The sequence below is a fragment of the Oculina patagonica genome, chromosome 2, assembly GCF_052425735.1.
Source record: "Oculina patagonica isolate OP01 chromosome 2, crgOcupat, whole genome shotgun sequence".
NCBI lineage: Eukaryota > Metazoa > Cnidaria > Anthozoa > Scleractinia > Oculinidae > Oculina > Oculina patagonica.
In genome coordinates this window covers 31,246,648-31,268,672 of record NC_135759.1, presented here as the reverse complement: position 1 = coordinate 31,268,672, position 22,025 = coordinate 31,246,648, and the positions used below count along the sequence as shown (strand labels likewise).

The following is a 22,025-nucleotide window of genomic DNA, read 5'->3' as shown; positions in this document are numbered from 1 at the left end:
ATCTTGCACTGTTTCCTAGTAGAATTGTAAACCGGACAATGAAGTTCTGTATGTAGACAAATAAAAACACGGTTTGTCAGGATTTTACAAGAATCATTATTGAAGATCTGAGACAGTCGCCAGTCGCACATGGTGCAAAACTGTTTAAATCATTGACAAAATAGCTCATCTTATAAACCTGTTCTTGGGTAGCTCTTGTTGTTTTGGACCTAAAATTTTTAAAATACTTTTGTTTTATTTATTCGAAGGGGAATTTGGATTTTGATGTCCTATTGCCACGTGCTGGTGTACTCCAATAGTGCAGTGAATCCTGTTCTATACGGTTTTCTAAGTGAACAGTTTTGCAGAGGATTTGCTCGCCTTGTGCCATGCTGTCGAATCTGGGGTAAAGATGCCAAGTGCTCAAGGTCAATGTACACACAATCTACTTATCATAAAACTAATGTCTCTCATTGTATGTCAGATGTTTAGCTTGCAAGTGGTCAAATCAAACGTTTACAAGATTAGGATTTACTATAAATCTTCATCCCAGTTGGATCATCGGTTTGACGCCTTGGGGGACTCCCATATGAAAGGGGCGGGGATGCTCTTCGTCTCGCTCAGGGGTGTAAAGTTCGGAATTTTGGTTTCACTCAGGGTGTTTGGGGCAAAACGCCAATATTGTGAGCCGTCAAGGTTTCGTTTAGGGTTGCACATGAAAAAATATACAAATATTAATTCTATTTTTAGAATTTTTTTGTATCTTTTAGAGGTAAAATTTAAACTCGATATCAAATCAAATGGTTACACGAGAAACCAGAAAAAGCCAGTGTTTTGCAAAATTATTTGATTTGCATTTTGTATATTATGTATAAATATAATTTTATGCAATTAACAAAGCAATTATTATAAGCTTTAAAGAAATATTCATGACAAGTAAGACAAAACCAACCAGTCATATACTTGCTGAGCAGTAGTAATATTCATGTAATTGGTAAATGTTGTTGGTTAAGCTAGCGTGAGAATTTCATTGATTAAATACCACGTTCTTGGCGGGAATTAAAATAATAATTTTGAACTTGTAACTTTGAAATGAAATAATAAAGTGAATTAAGGACATAAAGAGCGGTCGAGGTAAGCTACACGATGTACAGCTACTGTAGTTACTATCACAATTATTTTCTTTGTACTGTAATGGCTAACTTATTGAGTTCAAAAAAGGTTAAGTATGGACAATTGCCGATATTTTCCCTGTTATTGGATTGGACGAGTTACAGTAAACATAGAATTTTCATCCTTTTATATTTTTTTAGGTCAGGGCTGGGAAGGGCAGTTTGAGGGGTGGAGGCTTTCCAGTGCTAATAAATACCAAACAGCATACGTTGCCTTATATAGTTTGTTTCAATATAAATAAAGAAACTCTTGGGAAAGTTTGGGTAAACACAGAGCAGCTGTTGAAACAATCGCCTCCAAAAATCCATTAGTGTAATCATTTTTTCCAAGTTTCCTTGTCAGTTTTATAACTAAATTGTTAATAATAAAAGAAGAACAGACAAAAAATATTTCCTTCATCCTTAAATAGTTAAAAGCTGTATTCATTACGTCATATTTCATCATACGTGCATACGCTCATACGTGCAAACGTTTTACGTCATTCACTAGGTATGCATTCGCCAACACTGTTTCAAACATCACAGATGAACGGCCTACAATCTGCCAGTCAGTGTCCGTCTGGATATGAAGACCATTGCAAGATGGAAGATTGAAAACACACCAGCCTTCTTCTCTCGCTATGAACATCCATTTCCAGTCCTGCCAAGTAAAGCAGCCCACTTTGGATATGTGTAATTATCTTCCAGAAGAAACCTGTGCTTATGGATCTGTACTTGAAGCTGCACAATATAACTGATTTTATGAAAGAATAATGGCCCTTGAGAGTGGGCGAGTGGCGCAGTAGCTTCTGTCTACTGTTGTAGCAAGCCTAGGCTGTTTAGCCGATTTCTTGTCTTTTTGTGGTTGTAAATCGTAGCTAGAATAAAGAAAGCGCCATTTCTGTAGCCAATTTCACAAAAAAGTGTAATTGACTTTCGATGTTTGTTGAAGTTTTTAAGAGATATAAATTAACTTTTAACACACTTAAGGGAGCTTTGTCACGGATTTTAACAGATTTTTGAACAGCCAAAATTTACATTGGTGGGAACATTGTACATTGGTTTGGTGGGAAAAAAATAATGGTCCATTTTTATTACCAATTTCTATATAATAGCACTGAAACAGTTTAAAAGCAACTTTGGCTACGAATGGCAAGGATGGAAATAGATTGTAACTTGAAAAATTGAGGCTTAACTTTCTAATTTGTTTCCGTGCGTCTCCAAAAATCGAATCTTATAGCCGAAGTTGATTTCTGTCCGCAAATTAAGGCTAAATGTTAAAGATAATTATTTCCATGGGTTAAGTCATCTACCACTAATTTTTGAAGAGTTCAGACCGAAAATCTGCAAAATCCTTGAAGTAGCTCCTTTAAAAAGAAAGAACGAATTACCCACAACTACCCCTTCCACTTTCTTTGTCCAGTTTATGATGCTCACATTAACAATCAGTTTAAGTCTAATTCCGCTGAATCAGTTACCAGACAAGTTTGTTGAAAATGTGAGAAAATCTCCAGGCTTCAAACACACTGATGACTACATCATCTTCTTTAGATAAATACCACAGCTATGTGAACAGGATTGTGAAATTGCGTTTATTAAAGCCGCATGTGATACAAAATGTGTGTTTATAAAAACTAAGAAACATATCTCTATAACTGTAATATTTGTATAAATAAATCTAATTATTTCATGGCATTCCTCGAGCTCAGCTCAAGTTTGATGTCTAAATATACATTATTGTCTTGTTAACCAGTCCATTGCAAAGGGTGTCATACTTATTTAATTCTCCTTAAAAAAAAAGTGTAGAATAGACTTGTCAAAGCACAAGAGGGTCACTTTTTTTAGTCACTAACCCTTTCTTGCAATATTTAATAATTAACATATTCCTAGGCGTGCATTGGCTATTACGTATACTCAATAAATCGTTGCACGGTGTTTGTGCTTATTTCATGAGGTTCTACTAAGTTACAAATGGACGTAGGATCTAAGCTAACGTTATACAATATAGGCCAACACCTTATTCCAACATCATTTTATCTGCGTACAGTTGGATAGTCAGAAGTCTTCCTACCAGGTGTTCAAGACCTTGATGACGACTTTTCACATTTCGTTTAACAGGTTCAGGTATGATTTAAACTGCAAAAGATCAGAAAATAATTCAGTCGCCACTATTTCTTTGTACTTGACCTCAAATGATATAATAATTATTTTGGCAATTTTCCATGATAATTGACTTCTTGCTATCAGTAATTAGACCAAATAAACAAGTGCACTGCGTTGGCGCAGTGGCCTAATGACTAGTGCGTTGGACTCCAGATCGAGAAGCCAAAGTTTGCGAGCTAGCCGGAGCCGTTGTGTTGAGCTCTTGGGCAAAACACTTCACTCCCATGGCGATTACCTCCACCCACCCAGGAGTATACATGGGTGCGGATGAGCCATTATGGTAATCTTACAAAAACCTGCCGCTGGGGTAGGGGGTAATTGTTCACAGACAAACATACTTTTCAGGGGATTTTCTCATGCAACAAAAACCGGAATAAGCTCCGACAGCTTGGGCCACTTGGGCTCAAGTGCAGTTGATTGAGGACAATATCGTTAAACGCTGTCGTTAACAATGCACAAATGGGTATTTGTGGACATTGACTGTTTAGGACATAGCCCACAAATGCCAGCGAACATTAGTGTGTAAGAATAATTGCTAATGCACCTCTTTTCTTTTTTAGTCTTCAATATGCTGACACAAGAAGACAACTCAAGCGTATAGACCGGCAAGGCTTTATGTATAGCATACAAGAACGATGCAGCATACTCAAACTGCAAGCCAACGAACTATCGCATTTTATAGAACTTCTTTAAACTGCCTTGGAGTAAATGTTGTCAATAAATGAGGTTATAAACCAGAATTTTCAGAAGACTTCAAGCAGAAATTCTGAAGTAGTGTTGTTAAATACTATTTCGCTAATTGCACGCAATTTCGCTAATTGCACGCAAAAATGTTTTGTTATACAAACCTGTTCTATAAGTTGTTCTTCGTTTCTCTCCTCTGCAAGGTGTATAGCATTTTCGAGTATTTTCTTAGAGTCCTCGACTTTGCCTGCCATTGCTAGCACACGTCCATAAGTACCCATAATTCCCACGTTGTCTGGCTCTAAGTCCACCAACTTCTTGTAATATACACAGGCCTTGACGAATTCCTTAAAGAAGGCGTGACACGATGCTACGTTTTGAAGAATTATCTTGAGGAAAACAAAATATAGTCATTGACAATCTCAGTTGGTGTTGTTATTGTTTGTTTGTTTGTTTGTTTGTTTGTTTTTTGCTGTTGTTATTTTAAAGTAGAATAGGAAACCAATATAACCACAAAAACTTCGGGAATGAAGTCGGCGTTTAATTAGGTCTAAAATTTTCCTCAGGATTGAAAGAGTTATTGTAAGGCCAGAATTGGAAAAAAATGGAGAAAAATACCTTGGAGCAAAGCGAAAAATAAGACAAAAACTAAGCTCCTACTTTGAAACCAAACAGAGAATCTTACCCATATTTATCCTTATTTGAATACGCATTCTCAGAATGAAAACTCCGCTTACTACAAAAGCGATGTTGCGATGACTGTAAAGTTACGGAAACTTAGTAATAAACAATGAGTGTCTTGCTCAAATTCGTTCTTATTTGGTTTATTTTCCAGGAGCAGAGGGTTGGTCTGGCAAGGGATGGTCTTGAAGGTGTTTTGTGTCGTAAAAAAGATTATGCTAATATTTGGCGGGGGGATTTTGTTTTAAAACGTAGATGGTGTTATCTAGAACACCATACTCATTTCAGGGATTTTTTTAGTTTGAAAAACGACGATTGAACAGCACGTGCAACTTACCGTGTCGTTCGGAAATTTCTCGTGTGCAGCTTGTATTATATCAAGGCCTTCTTTTCTGTGATTCGTCTCAACGAAACTGAGATATGATTCATTGTACTTCTCAGGACCAAAGTCACCTTTCTCTAAAATCGTCAGCATTCTTTGAGAGTCTCCAGATTCCGCGAGCTTAGGAAGCTTTCTCCCGAAAAGCATTACACTGGATGGGAACCTACAAGCAAAAATACATTAAAATTAATCAGACAGTGTGTTTTTCCACAGCTGTATGTGGTTTCAAATGGTAGACTCAATAATAGGAAGTGATGGACCTTCCTAAATTTAATAGCGACCTTCAGATTGGACTACGAGTACGAGATTGAGTACGAGTACGAGTTTTCAAACGAAATTCGTGTGCCTCCTATAATCAAGTCAATCAAGTATCACACCAATCTTATCCCTAACGTTTTTTTTGTGTTGGTCAGCAACAGGGAAGAGTTATAGTTTGGCGGGATACAATTGTGTCGACATTCCAAAGTCGTTCTCGATCTCGTAATCCTACTCAAATCTGAAGGTTGCTATTTACTAACTTTTCCAGACCATAATCCACCGTTTCCTCATACGGCCTTTCAGGCTTGTTATCTCCCAGTAGCTCATTGTCTAAATAGTCCAGGGCAGCAAAATCCCTGTCTGATGCGAAATTTGTCCCTACCTAAAAAAGACATCAAAAACACAATAAAAAAAGAAAATTATCATAGTATTTATATACCCAGAAGAACCACTCCAATGTTAGAATGAGATACGCTATCCTTGAACAATCTATTTTTTCCTTGGAAAATGTGACAGAAATGTGTAAGAGTAAATGTGACTGTGCAACTTATTCATTTTCTCCAAAATTTGGGCGCTTTGCAAAAGGCTCAGTTGGATTTTGTTCTTAAGAAGCCGTCATTTTATTCTAAAGGAAACAGCTAAAATAAGTTTATAAAAAAGGAGACGACAGTGGAACAGTAATCAATCTCACATGAAAGGAGATTTCACGTTTGAAGTTAATCGTTTGCTTTTAGTCAGCAAATATCAGGCCCTACTCACCAGTCTTTCAAACAACTGCCTCGCTTCTTCGTTGTGACCGTTGTTAAGGTAATAATCAGCCATGACAGAATTCAAAATAGGAATCGAAGAATTCATTTGACCTTTTCTGTGTCGAATCACTCCTGAAAGGAAACAGTCCTGACCAGTTACACTGTATCGGTAGCTGATGAAAACACTTACTCGTCCTAAAATAGTCTCCATAAGGGTTCGAGTGAATACCAACTGATATTAAATCCTCCATATTTACAATCCTTTCATATTTTTCCCGCTATAGATTATTGCCATTTTTTGTTTTGCGACGTAAGTTGAAAAAAAAAGAAACTTAGTTACGTAGGGTTAAAGAAAGAACATTTTTCTGCGTTAAGAATCCAGAATGGGAAGTTTTAATCAAAATCCGGCTTCTTTTCATTTGAATTACTGCCACTGCAAAAAATGAAATCTAAACTATTTAATGTGTAGTGCGTCCAGGCAATAAAAGCACACAGTCTACGCATAAGAAAACCTTCATCGTAACTCTTTAACCTGATTTCTTGAAGTATGGATGAGCTTCATCTAATCTTTCATCCTTGGCAAGAGCGATCGCTGCATTCTCTTGAGCGTTCAGTGTGTTAATGTGCTCTGGGCCTAACGATTCCTTTAGAAAATAAAAACACTAATAAGTAATACATTCTGGTGTGATTACATTTGTTTTGTTAAGAAGCTGGTCGTTTATGCCATTAAAGATAACGATTTTCCTCTAATCAAGCTTTAAATGTTAGGGATTTCTGTAAGGACATTATTGATTATCAGAATATCATGATTCCCAGAATCCCGACCCCAGATGTGGATACTAACTAAGTCATAGATCTAATTAATGTCTGTACCTCAAGAATTTCTACTGCTCGTTTTGCTGCGTCAGCAGACCTCTTAGCATCCACACTGAGCAGGAAAGCGGAATAACTCAACAAAGTTTGGCCAACGTCATGATGATCGGGACCGTACGCTTTAGTACGAATGTCCAAAGCTCTGCAAAAAAATGATCATATCTTATTGTGTTTTTTTTTTTTTTTTTCATTCTTCTATTTCTACTCAGAACGTGGCCTGTAAAGGTTCGGTAGGCAGGCTATGTTCCTGATTTACGCCCTAATTATCAGTATGCCAACAGAAGGAATACGATATCCCTTAAGGTACTTTTCCAATAAAAAGATTTTGTTAGATCGATCTTTTTAATTTGGAATAAAATTGAATTTACTTTTCCCAGGTTCGCACTCGTTTATCCCCGAATCCTTCCGTGACACAAAGTCGGTGAGCAGGCACTAGTCACACTAATGCCGGAACAGTTATAAATAGACAGAGCGTGGTTCTTTGGAAATCACGAGTGTGCCCTCTCTTGGGTTCATAATCTCTTCCAAGTAGTACTGAAAGACGATAAGTACTATGAAAAGAAATCTCGAATTTATCTTTAACTACTCAGTGCTTATTGCAAGTTTGGTAAATTCTAAGAGGTGTACAATCGATAATAGCGATAAAATTCTCCTTTACCTGAGATATAATGGTTCTGCTTTGCTGGCGTCATAGACCCTAAGGTAGGCCATCCCAAGGTTCAACAGGGTACCACCCACGTCCGGCGGAAGTTGGCCAAAGTATGCATCCTCGTAAGCCTTAGGGATGATACAAAATTTAAGTAATTACATAGCTGGATATATTTTATCTTTAGTGGACAATAATATTTTGAATATTAAGTCGTATATTGTGATAGTCCAGGTGAGAACTACTCGCCAATAACAGTTCTTCTCAGAACTACTCTTAGCCGGACAATCACACTGTACGACTTACTGATACTCCTGAGTTCAAACCATTTACTATATATTATTTTGAATATTCTTGTTACATGTTTTAAGTCTTTTAAAAAGTGGGATTTTTGTTCATTAAATGCATCTTCAGATTTCGTAATGGCTTCCGATTATTATCACCTGTAGAGCTTCCTCGAGAACCCTAGCACAATCCTCCCAGCGTGCCATGGACTTATATAAAGCACCAATGTTGTTAAGCGTATCTGGAATTAAATGATGAGTTGGTGGCAAGGTTCGACGATGGAGCTCAAGACATCTGTTGTAGTATTCCAACGCCTAAAGTAGAAGCATAAAATTAAAATAGGCTCATTGAAATTTGAGTCCGGAGATTTGGTGTATGTGTCGTGTGTATAGTAATCGAAAGACTATAGTGTAACTCTTGTAACATATTGCTTGTTGTTATAGTGTCTTGTTTTGATACTGGTATTAGAGATGATAGCAGTGGCAGTAGCACTTGCAGCAGCAGCTCTTTTAATGGGTATGAATAAAGTTTTCATGCAGTGGCAGTGGCAGTGGCAGTGGCAGTGGCAGTGGCAGTGGCAGTGGCAGTGGCAGTGGCAGTGGCAGTGGCAGTGGCAGTGGCAGTGGCGGTGGCAGTGGTGGCGGTAGTGGTGGCGGTAGTAGTGGTGGTGGTGGTGGTGGTGGTGGTAGTAAGTGGTGTGGTAGTGATAGTGGTAGTGGCAGTGGCAGTGGTAGTGGTAGTGGTAGTGGTAGTGGTAGCGGTAGCAGTAGTAGTAGTAGTAGCAGCAGCAGCAGCAGCAGCAACAGCAGCTTGGCAATCAGTCAAGAACAAAGAGCTTTACCTCGTCGAATCTGTTTGTCTTGTAATAAAGCACTCCCAAACCGTTCAATGTTGTCGCTACTATGGACCAGCCTCTATCCCTCTTGTCTGCAAACCTGATTCAGCCGTCAATAAAGGAAATATTTTATATCAGATTTACTTGAAAACTATTTGTGAACCACAATAATTGGGTTACAAGTGTGGTATGTGCAAACTAATTTATCCTGTTGGATTGGAATAGATAACAAAGTTGGGAATGGGTTTCAATATATCATCGGTGAAAAACGTTGAACCAATATATTATTTTATTAAAAACTAGCAATGCTATATTGCAATTCCTGCGTTTTGATTGGTTAACAGGCAATGGTATATAAGCTCATATACCATTGACCAAAAATATGGTAGCAGATACGCGTCAACGAAAACAGGTTGGGAGCTAAAATATTGCAATTCTTTGGGCGTTTTTTAATAAAACAATTATTCCACTTGCGCTTGTTGGATATGAGATCGTTATAGCCAACTCGGCGCTACGCGCCGAGTAGGCTATCTACCATCTCATATCCAATGCACGCTCATTCGCTTTTTTCACGATCCCATAATACATCTTGTTTTATTTAAATAACCCCCCAAAATTTTTGCATAAGCATTGTTTTCAATTTCTCTGGGGACGATTACACGTCACTGTAAATCCCAAGAGAAATTGAAAACAATGCTTATGCAAAAATTTTGGGGGTAAACAAGATGTATTATGGGAACGGTGAAAACAGCGAATGGAATAATTGTTAAATATCATCACTAAATAAACTTAGTTGCTTTTGAAGTGTATATATTTTACTTTTCGTTGAGCTCGAGGACCTCCTTATGCAGTGGTTCGGCAAGATCAAACCGCTCAGTATCCACATACAAGCACGCTAGCGCACTGGCCACCTCAGTATATTTTTCAGCTACGTCGTTATCACTGCGGATCTCTTCCTCTGAATAAGCTGACTTCTAAAAAAAAGCATATTGGAGGGTGCATTTAAGTATCCACATTCCGTTTTTACCACCAAAGGTCACAAAACTTCTCTCCAAATACACATATAAATAAAGTTCTACTATCGTTATTGATCATTATGCAATATCAAGTAGGGCTATGAACGTGAATCCAATACCCTGTCAAACACATTCACATTGTTAGTTACCCCATGGTCATAAAACATAAAACTGTAAACATTAGTTTATATAGCGTAACGTTAGCTTACAACACATTTTTCTTTTATTACAGGAACTTTCAAGTCAGTGGAATCTCAATTTTGTGTTTTTGTGTTTTGGTTTAACCATTTCCAGTCCACCAACTGATTTTCATGACAGATTCTGCCCAAATGTGGAAGGTGTCTGTTTTGTTCGTTGACCAGGAAAAACACGAGAAGAGCAGAATACACGGCAGGGCCTCGCCCTGGCTTAATCCTAACCATACATTAACAAGTTATGCATTGATTGATCACGTACTTGTAAGTCTAAAGCTCTCTGAAGTAATGGTTCAACTGCTGTTGTGTGCCCTGCATCACCTTGGAACTGGGAAATCTGGAAGGCTAAGCGCGCAAGCTGCAATATTAAACGGTAGAATCAATTTTCTGGTGCCCATTAAAAGAAGTATTCCTGTTCTTCCATTTATAGCAGTCTATAATTGGAGTAAATTACGTTAGAACCTCCAAACTGTAGACGGTTACACCATACATGCTGCAACCACTGAAGACAGAATCATGGAATCATGGTTTCTTTCTCCTGAAATCAGGAGAAAGAAACCATGGCCGGGGTTTCACCAGTTTATACTTAAAGATTCCCTGGGTGCTTACCATTTGTAAGAAAAATCCGGTTGTTGTGACCGTTGCATAATGATAAGCGATTTTCCGAATATAACGACCAACCGGATGAGATTTCGCTTACCATTATTCTACCAGGCGTTCCCTTCCGCTCACTCTATCTAGCGCGAAATTCAGTGTTGTTTTCTGTCGATATAGCTGAATATTTTGAGGAAAAAAACAAACTTTTTGACGAAGAAGATGGGCTGATGCTGTTTACTTCCGTCAGCTGTTCCATGAGACGCAATTTAAACAAAATACAAGGTTTATTTTAAGGTAACTGTTCCCACCTACGCACCGAGTGAATTTCGCAGTCGAGTGACAGTTGGCACGTTCGAGCTTGATCCTGTCCTGAGAAAAAATATTTACACATTTCCAACGTGGAATACCAGAGGCAGGCAGCTTATTTCTTCTGTTAAACAAGTGCTGACATTTCTATGGTAGAAGTGAACATACGCGTTCTATATAAAGACGTCATATTGTAAACATGTCAAAAACCGCGCGGAGGTCCTCAAAAGGAAAATTTCCGTCGGTTCGTTCCAACCGGAATAAAAGGACTACCTCAAAACATAGTCCACAATTTCCGAACGGAGTTTCCGGAAAATTACCTTTCCATTTGACTTCAAACCGAAATTTCCGGATTTTTTGGCTAAATGGCAAGCACCCCCTTAAAGCCCAAGCGCCCAAAGCTGTAAGAAATAAATTAAGGCTAAGCCTCTTGATACTATAAAAGAAATTGATGTTCGTTTAACCCAAAAAAAAAGCCTTCATCTAGCCTTCTCACCACAGTAAACGAGCTGGCTCCTTTCCTCTGACAATTTTCTGCTTCAGGGAACCCAACATGGAAACTGCTGAGGACATAACTATCCCCCCCCCCCACCCCCCTTACAGCGCATGAACCCGAGACACATGCGTGTTAGGGATTAGAGTTTCCCTATAAACGAACTAATTATAACTACAACAAACCTCTCGAATCCCATTGGTTCATAGCACGGCATATTTTCTCGCAAACAAGAGCGCAAGCATTGCTCGAGCAGCTGATGTGTCTTATAACAAATTAAAGTGTTCAAGAACAAAATTCGCAAGCAGCGCGCCGCTTTTTTTTGTTTCCACTTGTGACTAAATATTCCATTGCGGGCTCATAACACTAAAATTACCTCAATATGGCGTCAAAATAGTCCTCAAATTGAGCGATTTGCAGCTATTTGGGACAGTTTTTTCAATTTTTTTCTCCTTGCCATATACCAATAAGTCCACAAACACAGGGCACATGCTTTGCATTTCCAATCATAATGAAGAGGGACATGGGATGAGGCCAAACTTCAGATGTTGTACGCCAACATTACATATTAAAAGCCACAGGAACTTACAGGGAACTGAGCGAGGTAAGCGCGTTTTCGACTGCACTTCATTGTACAATATCAAAATTCTATTTTATAAACTGGTTTTATAACCTATCTTCACAGTTAATCCTGTTAATTACAGCTTAATATAAGTGCTAACGATGAACTCGTGGTGAAATTTATCAAGCAGAAATTCAAACCCAGCTTGTAAAAATTATAGAACGCGACGAAAAAAAGAACTAAAGCTTACATGTATGTCAGTTAAGGTGAAAACATTTTGGATTTAACTAAAATGGAAAGATTATATTGTATAAACCATTCAAGTTAGTGTGTGTTAAAATACGTTTATGTCGTTTGAGGTGCATTTTAAAGCTAGTTCAAATTAATTACAATCGCATTTTATAATTTTAAACTGACTCGGAAATGTCTGTCAACATAAAAAAAGTTATATATCATGGTTGCAACAAGTCAGGAATGGTCAGCGAAAAATAAAATTCTTGACGCTCAGGGAAAAGTCAGGGAATTATATAGTGAGGCAGAGGAAATTGACAGTTTTAGGAAAAATAAGGGGAAAAAATCATGTACACATCTGATTTGATACCATTGAAGGCTGTATTATACCATGCATTGCAGGCCAATAATGTGATATCAGTGTTGTTTTTCTTTTGTTAGCGAATGCTAAAGGCTGTTGCTGTACTGATATTTTGCATACTTGGTCAGAGAAATTTTATTTCTATCAGGAAAAAGTCAGAGAATTCTGAAATTATTGTCTGTGACAACCATTATAAAAAATAATTGCAGAAGTGAAGACAGAGGTTATATATTGATTTTCAACAAAGTGAGAAATGTTGTTATGTACTGTAGTATGTAAATAAAATGCTCCTCAAAACCTGTTCATTTTCCCTTAGTTCATTCTTGGTCTGAAAAGTTAAACTTTATTATATAGTTGAGTTGCTAGTGATTATTCAGTTGGCCAAATAAAATACTCCCAGGAGTTTATGAACAGCCAAAAAAATATTTTTCACAGATCCACTTGCTGATCTCGTCAACAGAAGCAACCAAGGAAATGTTGTTTTATCAGAGTCGAGTCAGCCAAGTACATTCTTGTGGTATTGAATTTTGAATATATTTGCAATCAAAGGGTATTTAGACTGTATTCTGCACTATTAGTGCGTGAAGTACTTACAGAATTACATGTAATCTCTGATGTACTCTGAAAGAATAAAATTCCTTATTTAGTGCTTGAGAGGTTTTATTTTTTGTAATTAATAAATAAAACACTTGAAATAAATTCGTGAAAAGTAAACAGCAGAGAATGTTTATATGTTGTTGCTATTTACGGGTTGTTCATGATGTTAATATTTAATAAGAAAAATATGGATATAGGGTGAAAGCTCTTATCCCCAGTCATGATGCTCAGATTTAGCCAAAACACCAGCTCTGTATCACTGATTTTGTCAAGAAATAAATAAAATTGATTTGATTCACTTTACCTAAATTTATAAATATTAATAATGTACCATTTATATCTATTAATATTCTACAAGAGATCTAGAGTTTTAAAAATTCGCATCATTTAATAAGAAGAGGAAAATTGTTATCCAATTAAAAGGTTTCGAGTAATGAACAAGCAGCAAAGCAAAACCTTAAGCCCCTAATTTTATTAGGTGTCAGGTGATACACTCCCAAGATTTTCACTGTACTTTTATAATAAGAAAGAAAATAATACATTCTTGTGTGGTCTCAAAATTCACGTCAGGAAACCTGAAGGGCATGACATGAAGGGAATCACCCTTTTCTACTTCTATTTTCCTATTCAGATTTGCGCTCAGAGATATACACTTGTACGTCGAGAAATTGGTCCGGCAAAAATCACGAACCCACATGCGTGCTCTAGTGCCCGATGGCAAAAACCATGGAATTGTTTTTTGAGAAAAGTACTTTAAAGTACTTTTAAATACTTATTTAAAAATAATAGGCTGTGCAGGTGTAAAACTAGGTCAGGGTTGGGAGGGGCGGTAGGGGTTGGGAGGCTTTCCAGTGCTCATAATTACCAAACAGCATGTGAAACGGCAGCATAGCATGGACAGTATACTTTAACTGTTCGTGGAGACCAATAATTAAATTTCTTCCAAACGATTTTAATATTCACTCTGGCACATAATGAATTACTATGGCAAACTCATTAAATATACATCATGATCATGAACAAAAGTTATAGAAGGGTATTTGAACAGCTGATGGAAAAAATAGCACGACATCTACGACTTGCGCAACTGAATTGTCCAGCTTACCTTTTTGACGGCATTGATTGTTTCACCTCCTTTCTCCTGTTCTTTAAGATACAGCAGTGCAAGCTGATCATCAACTGTCTTTTGATACAAAGCAGTTATTTCCTCCCCTGATAAATCAGTTGTGCCCCAATAGTTTATTAAGTCGTACTTGTTTTCATCACTGAAAATGAAACAAAGTGTAGTTTAATGAGAAAAATAAAATACGAAGCGATCGAATAACAAATAAATTGTATACATTTTAACAACAGAAAGGTACATTTATACACATCTAAAATACAAATTATATACTCGGTGAAGAATATTTTAGCTTTTAAATATTGTAGTAAAATTAAATTGGTAATGAATTAAAAATAAAGGTAGTGGCTTTAAAAAGTAAAAATTATCTGTAAGAAAGATGGCGCAAACCTGTAAAGTGACCAGAAGATCGAAGCGGTCGTCAGGCACTTGACAAGGCGATCGTTTTCTCCAGATTTTGCCAGAAGCCATGGCAGTTCCATGTAAACGCGTTGTGGAATTGTAGTGTCGTATTCCAAACCTCTTTCCTTTTTTAGAAAAAAAAATACAGCTAAGAAGTCGGAAGGCTCTAACGGAGATCTTAATACGGTTAATCTGGCCCGAAATTTAGTTGTTTATTGTCAAATAGCGCTACATTTGACCGACAGTAGTCATTAAGAAGACTCAGAAGTTGCAAACTTTACTTCAGTGTCCCCAGTTAGTTAACAAACTAAATACCTTTGATACCTACATTCATTCGTCTATGATTTTAACCACTCATGGCAAAAAAAAAAATGTTATTTGTTGTCCAATTTATTGTTCGTACTGGCCTTAAAAGTTTCATAACATTTTAGTTCTTTTAATGAATTTTTGTTTTGATTTCGTTTTGTCCGTCATTAGGAAACATGTTTTTGTATTCTTACCATCAGCTTTGCTTCAAAATATTCCACCTCTAACATGATATAGTGCTTGATAGTTGCCTCGTCCTGACAGTATTTCTCTTTTACCGCGGCCAACAATTCGTCATAGGAAAACCTGAAAGCAAAGAATGGTTTCTTTCATGCAGGCTCCTACCAAAATAGTATTGTAGAGTTTGACTGATTCAAGTTCCGGTGTCTCTTTTCAAAAGCACATGGTCACTTAAAAATTACATTGTACTGAGGAAATGCCAAATATGGACATACATAACATCTCTATGATCGTTTACGGGAAATTTCCAAGTTCCTATTACCACTGTTTCAAAACGAGACGGTGACATAACAATCTTTCATTTGTCATAGGGTCATTTTCATGTACATCAAACCTAATTTCCAGTTGAGCGGTTTGGCACTAGCAGCGCCAAGGCGAGTTGAAAAGTGCCCATTTTTAGCATTTGGGCTAAAATACAACTTGTTAACCTAATGTTTACCCGTAAAGCCCTGTCCGCTCCAAAATGAACTCTTCTATTGCAAAGTAAAGAACAGACCACATTTGGTCAGTTATGTTAAGAATGGACTTGAGTTCTGTCTCAGACAGCCCTTGTCGAGCCACCAAAATGCAACACATGATCTGAAAAATGATAACAATGAAACTGTTTAAATTGAATTTACTGAATAGTTATTTTCCACCCACTCATATTTCGTAGTTAATATCATAATATTTGAAATGAAGATATACTCGTTTGTACTCACATCTTTAATTAAATTCCCTTCATATTCTTTAGGGTTATAATCCGTTTCCAATCGTTGAAGAAATTTATGAAAGAGTTCTTTAGTGCTAGAAAAGAAGAAAACACACTCAGGCATTAGTGCATTAGGAATTAATATAGATTAATGTAGCAATAAAGGCATAAAAGAATGAACTAAGTGAAAAATGAAACATTTTAGTTTACTCTTTCGTTTCAAGCAGTCCATCAAGATAGGCATCAAGTTGAAAGAACTCTCCAAAACTGCATAATTCCTAAATAAAAAAGAAAATTACACGAAATAAAAACTTGTAATTGAAAAATACATTTTATTTGTTCGCCCCCTCGATCGTTCGTTATTTTATTCCTTTATATACATCGTAGTTGTCAATCTTGTCATAGCCATATGACCATACTACATTCTTAACAACTAAGGATAAAGACGACATAAAAATAATGCACTTACCTCTAGTAATGTTTTAAGATACAGAGGATTTTCGGTTTGCGTCTTGCTCACAACTTTCACCTTTTGTTCTGCCGATAAAGCTTTTCCACGGACTTTCAGTGTCGCCTGTTTTAAAATAACAAGATGCAAGGGGTAAGTGGGGAATGCGAAATGTTCCTGCAAGTCATGAGTATCTGCGATTACATTCAAACAAAACTTCCTCGTTGATTATTGCCTTTATTCTACTTTACATGTACTTATATGTAAGGACAACTTTGTTGTTGATGTAACGGTAATCTACACTGTTCCTTACCAAGCTCATCGCTGCATTGCGTTTGTGTTTAAGTAAATAATAAGCGTTAACGTATTTTTTTTATCTTACCAATGCAATTTCTTCTCTTTCTTTCTCCTTCAACGGCACAATATTTATAGCAGTGTAGCCTCTTTCTTCAGTCAATTCAGTCACCTTTTCTACCTCTGTAGAAATTACGGACACAATAAGGTGGGCTTTGGGAGGCAGTACTTTTGGCAACCAGTATAAGATCTGCGATAAAGAAAACGATTTAATCAAATAAGTATTAAAATAAATTATCATTGTTCGTAGTATATGTCCATCTGTTTGCCTGTCTGTCTGGTTGGTTGGTTACCCCACATCACCACACCACAAACCAAATCGTGGGAATTCCTCTATTTCGTTTTCACAACAACACTGTATACACCTATATAAGACTACTTTATTACCTTTGCTGTTTTTCCAGAATCGTCCACTTTGTTCAAAGCATCAATAATAATTATAGTACGAAAGCCGGCTTGGGTGATCCTCTTCACCATTTCTGACAGGTCTTTAATAAGATCACGAATATCTCCTTCACTCGATCCTCCTGACTCTGGTTGCTCTCCAAGGTCTTGCTGGTTAGCTTGTGTTTTCTTCTGGAACCAGCCGTTAAGTTCATCCAGCAGGCGTTTCAATATCTTTCGCGGCACTAGGAAGAGGTTAGTGATTGTTTAATTGTCAATCTATTGGTTCAATATTTATTTAAAAAGTAAAAACTACAGAAATGACTTAAATGTGGCCCTAGCATAAATGCAGATAACATTTTCTCCATTTACGACTATGATGTCATATTTGCAGATAAAATGTCAGTGCGCATGAAATCAACAGGAAACCCATGTAATATGTATGCCACGTATATAATACACGGGTGTTATATGTATTTGTTGTTGTTGTTGTTTAACAAATTGCTGCCAAAATGGGGAAGTAAGCTTTCTCTAATCTCTTAACGTTTTTGTGTATGTCGCTAGGCTGGAAACGAAAACCGCGGAGGTTTATACTTTTTAATTAGTTCGATCGTCTTCAACTGAAATAATTCTGCTTACCAGTACTACTGCTTGAACTACCCGCAAAGTGATACACTACTGCGTCGTTTGGAAATTTCTCTTGGTGATGCAAAGACCAGCTTCCTAACAGACATGATTTTCCAGAACCTGGAAGGTAACGTGTGAATATTAAACCTTTCACGATTTTATTCGTTTTCGTTTATACAAGTTACATAAATCAATAGCATCATTATAAGAAAAAAACGGAAGATGTCACAAAATATGGTAAGCCTTGTCTTCCCCAGCTATAACTGCAATTAATATTTTATTAGTCTGCAAAAGTGCAAAGTTTTCATATGTACTCATTTTTTGAAACTTAGTTCGTCCACAAAATATAATATATCATTTTCATTTATTGCCTTCATTTCCTTTGCTAATATATGGACACTGGTTTCATTTACTTCGTTTTACGCAGCCTGGAAGGAAAGATTGGTTCTTGAAGTAAATGTCAACTATCTGTTTTGTCTAGTCAGTATAGTCGCTAACGAAACATTGGACTTGCGGTAATTTGGCTACATAAAAGAAGTCGGGATCTTTCAAGAATGGTCAATTCGAAGAAGTTGTCGTTTACAAGACGTGATCGCTCAGGAAGGATCGACTTTGGGAGAAAAGTTAATCATGGAAGACCTTCTATAAAGATATTTTGCAAAGATGAAACTAAAAAGAAAAGCTAAAATTTATCATTATCTTACCAGCATCCCCAGCTACAACCAGATGTTTAGGACTTTCCTCTTCGCTTTGTGACTTGACATGGTTGTCAATCTGTTTCAAGTATTCATCCCCGCCCACAAACACGCCACCCATGGCAAGTCTACTGACTCTAAACACGTCATGCTGAACACGCTCCTCCTCCATAGGTGACAACTTCTGAACTGGACGAGCTAAGACCACTTCTTGCAGATACTTCTCTATTGTCTCGTAAATTAGTCGTGCACCTTCTTGTGGAGTTTTGTAATTCATATGTACAGCTAAACACTATGAAAGTGAACCAAAAGCAAGATCAAGGAGGTCTTTTGTCTTATCTGTTGGTTTGCTGTGTTTTACTCTGTCTAGATTTGCCCCTTAATCTTTAATAAAATGTTCGAATTTTACTTGAAATCATTACCTAAGGACATGGGATGTTATGTCGTCAGGTGCTATCTCGTAAAACGATTTATAGTCAAACTGATTTATTCAAATCATGTTTCATTTAGTTGTCGCAGTTTTCCACTCCTATCTCTAAAACATCTGCGGTGAACGTATATTTAAAACAGATATTTAATTTCTCACCTTATCTTTGGTTTCGTGGACTCTTCTTTTCAAGTCCGCTAAGTACTCGGCAGCCTTAGGGCCATCTGTTGATGATCGGAACTTCCGTGCCTGTCTTTCGTCCCCAGCTTCCTCAGCTAACCTAAGTTTCATATCGTCGTAAGACTATAATATAAATGAGATGGTTAGTAAGGTTCCCATGTGCGACTGAATTTTAATGGATCGGTTGGGTGGAACTGGTTTTTCAGACGAATCCAAATGTTTACAAAAGGCATCGTTGGTTTGTTTGCATTGTTGAAAAAAGGTTTCCATATACATAGTAACTACATTCAAATCACAGCCGAATGGTTGCAAAATATTTTCTTCAAAATGAGACAGGTGGTAAGATTGAAAAAATACTAACTCACTTATATGTACCATCTGAGATCGTTTGTGAAAATAACTAGTTAAATCCTAAAGAACATCACCTCAGAACTAAAATGAAAAGAATCTATGGAAAGCGTAACTTAAAAAGTGTAACATTTCAATATTTTATACCTTATCTCTGAAGAAAAAGCAAGCTGCTCTGTTTCCAGGCTTCCTAAGATGGCCATGTAAGAACTCTAACTCGGTCACAGCTTTCTCGCGATAGTCGTTAAGCCAAGGATATTTCACAGCCGCAACATCAAAACTTTTCTGTAAAAGGGCGTCGAATCCATGCCAACCATATCTCTAAACAACAGAACGCAGATAATATAGTCAAATATTGTCAAGTCAGTATCTTCTTGTCTGATCCATTTTATATAAAATAATGTTAGTAATACATGTATATTAGTTCAGCACACGACTCTACAAGCATTGTGCTTAAAATCTGATCGTGTTTAAATAAAGGATGATGATGATATACAGTTTTATACATACATTAAACTGATGGCTGCACGTGTAATAATTTATAATAATTTAATGACTTATATTGCGCTATTATCATCTAGTCTTTAAAAAACAAAGTTTCAATCGCGCATTACAAGTATACGAAAAAACAAAAAATTGCAAAAATATAAAAAAATCTATCTTATTCTACCATCCAATATCAGTCAATTTTCAAGGACACATTCCAAAATACTAGTATCAAAACGTATACACTATAAATAGTTTATAATAGTTAATTAAGTCGTGCATCATTAATTTCATACTGAAAATCGGCAAAGATTGTTTAAATAGTAGACAGTAGTTAATAATAAGAAGTAAATTGTCAATCGATATCAATAAGATATGTAATTTTCTCCCTGCTACTAATGATATAATTTCATCACGTCTGACCTGTCCAAAGAAACCCACAATCATATCAGACCGATCCATTTCTCGGAGACAAATCTCAATAGTGGCGGCATTAGACGACATCTCAGATGTTATTCCCCATCTCATATCAACAGGTACAAACTCGTATCCAGCTCTTTTGCACATGGAAGCCAACTGGGGCCAGTATTTCTTAGTTAGTTCTTCTCTTTCTTCTTCCAGTCCTCCAAACGGTGAACTGAAGAACACGCGCGCTGCTTTACGCTGCTCTTTTAAATTGGCCTTCAAAAGAATGTCACGAAGATAGGATCAATTGGAAGCATTGGAAAAACCATTATCATACAAGCAACTACATTAACCTTGTTTTTATTAATATCTATTAGCTGAAGACAATCCTTTTTTATAATTACACAGTTTCATAACACCTTAACTCCTTTCAACTTAATCTAAGCCAATAATTAATAAGCTGACTATTAAAGATGATTTCCAGTCCGTACTGCGCAGACTCAGGGTTTGTTTTCATTTTTGTTTTGAATTCGTTGAAACGTTACACTTCGGTGATAGCGTACATGAGGTTTTTTAGTTCGCCATTACGGATCGTTTCGTTCAAGAATTCACGATGAGCTAAAACGTCCGTTTGAAATACCGTCGAGCTTCTCAGTTTTACTCGTTATTATTGTTTTGCAAGGATATCTGGCGTTAATAATGAAGAAAAAGGTACGTTTTGTCCCGGAATTTTTATTTTTGCTAGTAAACATTCTTCTGTTTGTGAGACTCACAAACATTGCAGGCGGAGATTGCGCAGTACGGACTGGAAATCATCTTTGAGCGCCAAACTAGAACAAGATTAGACAGTTTTCGCTCACGCATTTCGTGATTTTTGTTTTTACACTTCATTGATATCTGTAAAGTTTATTATTGTATAATATCTTAATAGATACCAGACAAAGCAAAAACTGAAGTTCGACAAAAGGGGATTAGACCTCTCGATAAAGTTATTCTTAAATTAACTGTAACCGTCGAAGGATAACAAAAAGAGATTCCCGTATCTCTTGTAACTATGGTTACACTGGATAAATAGTATGCGAAGAGAATAAGTCACGCAAGTCACAGATGAGTGATAACACAAACAAGCAGAAACAACTAGAACGGTGCTGAGCCTGAACTGTGCGTCACTGAGAAATATTACTGTTTGTGCCAACCAAAGAGCCCATTTGTTGTGCGTAAAACGCAGATTTCAGCTTAGAAATTTCTAAATTCTTACTTCAAAATATTACGTCAGTTTATTGAACATTAGTAAAATTTTACTTCATATACAACGGATGAATGTTGGTATGGACTTGATGAGTCAGGCACAAATTAATTCTTAATAAAAAGCAGTATACCTGAGTGGTTCTTTGAAATATGAACGAGTTTAAAATAGTTTGGCATTCGAAAATGTGTTACAACTAGTGCATCAGTTATAATAATGTGGAAAACGTTACTATTTAGTATGTCGGATCGATCGAACCGATCCGGCAGTGTTTAATAAAGATACTCAACTAAAATCTAAGACTGCAATGGAAAAAAGAGTTAAATTCGACTTACCATCATTTCATCCGCTTGTTATTCACATCAACTCGATAATTATACGTGGTAGAAGCGATTGATGCAGTCTTTTAAGCACCTGGTCACACTATTGTTTTTGCATAGAAGCGGTGCACGGTGATTTCATGTCATGAAATGAATTAACGACAGAAGTTATACCCACATACAATTATGCCACGTGTGTACCCGAGAAGTTTTCGGTCAGTTCAAAGACAGTATTCACCCTGAAATGTCAAAGTGCCTTAAAGCAAGCGATAGACCTTCTGTGTCGCTTTAAACATGTTCAAA

At 36.8% G+C, this 22,025-nt stretch overlaps 2 protein-coding genes across 5 annotated transcripts in view; one reads left to right on the top strand and one right to left on the bottom strand.

The window, feature by feature from the left end:
* The window catches only part of LOC144644154 (neuropeptide FF receptor 1-like), a 10,350-nt gene extending 6,205 nt beyond the window's left edge, over window positions 1–4,145 (top strand). The window contains exons 4-6 of one of the 3 annotated variants that reach the window (XM_078503577.1): window positions 249–407; window positions 3,178–3,254; window positions 3,854–4,145. In XM_078503577.1, the coding sequence (XP_078359703.1) occupies window positions 249–407; window positions 3,178–3,220 (202 nt within the window). In that variant the 3' untranslated portion in view covers window positions 3,221–3,254; window positions 3,854–4,145. Of the gene's footprint in view, window positions 1–248; window positions 408–1,641; window positions 3,829–3,853 lie in introns of those variants that run through there. The other 2 variants (XM_078503576.1, XM_078503578.1) reach the window with 2 other exon arrangements.
* Window positions 3,129–22,025, bottom strand: LOC144644141 (TPR repeat-containing protein DDB_G0287407-like). Of its 2 annotated transcripts, XM_078503561.1 has the most exons (28): window positions 21,738–22,025; window positions 20,175–20,432; window positions 19,413–19,586; window positions 18,897–19,040; window positions 18,320–18,602; window positions 17,628–17,735; window positions 16,992–17,233; window positions 16,633–16,794; window positions 16,272–16,376; window positions 16,013–16,080; window positions 15,813–15,897; window positions 15,551–15,690; window positions 15,066–15,177; window positions 14,554–14,690; window positions 14,149–14,308; window positions 13,041–13,067; window positions 10,159–10,254; window positions 9,506–9,660; window positions 8,693–8,786; window positions 8,010–8,165; window positions 7,579–7,697; window positions 6,921–7,062; window positions 6,580–6,691; window positions 6,058–6,179; window positions 5,559–5,680; window positions 4,996–5,203; window positions 4,142–4,366; window positions 3,129–3,266 (listed from the first exon to the last, which is right to left on the bottom strand). In XM_078503561.1, the coding sequence occupies exons 1-28, from the start codon at window positions 21,741–21,743 to the stop codon at window positions 3,231–3,233; spliced, it is 3,798 nt and encodes a 1,265-aa protein (XP_078359687.1). In that variant the 5' UTR covers window positions 21,744–22,025; the 3' UTR covers window positions 3,129–3,230. The 2 variants fall into 2 exon arrangements, with proteins under 2 accessions (XP_078359687.1, XP_078359688.1); XM_078503562.1 differs by lacking the exon at window positions 13,041–13,067.

Coding starts and splice junctions, on each gene's coding strand:
- LOC144644141 (XM_078503561.1), bottom strand. Junction 15,178..15,550: donor GAGCGGACAGGGCTTTACGG/GTAAACATTAGG, acceptor CTTTGCTTTCAG/GTTTTCCTATGACGAATTGT. Junction 7,063..7,578: donor GCAGAACCATTATATCTCAG/GTAAAGGAGAAT, acceptor ATTTTTTTGCAG/AGCTTTGGACATTCGTACTA.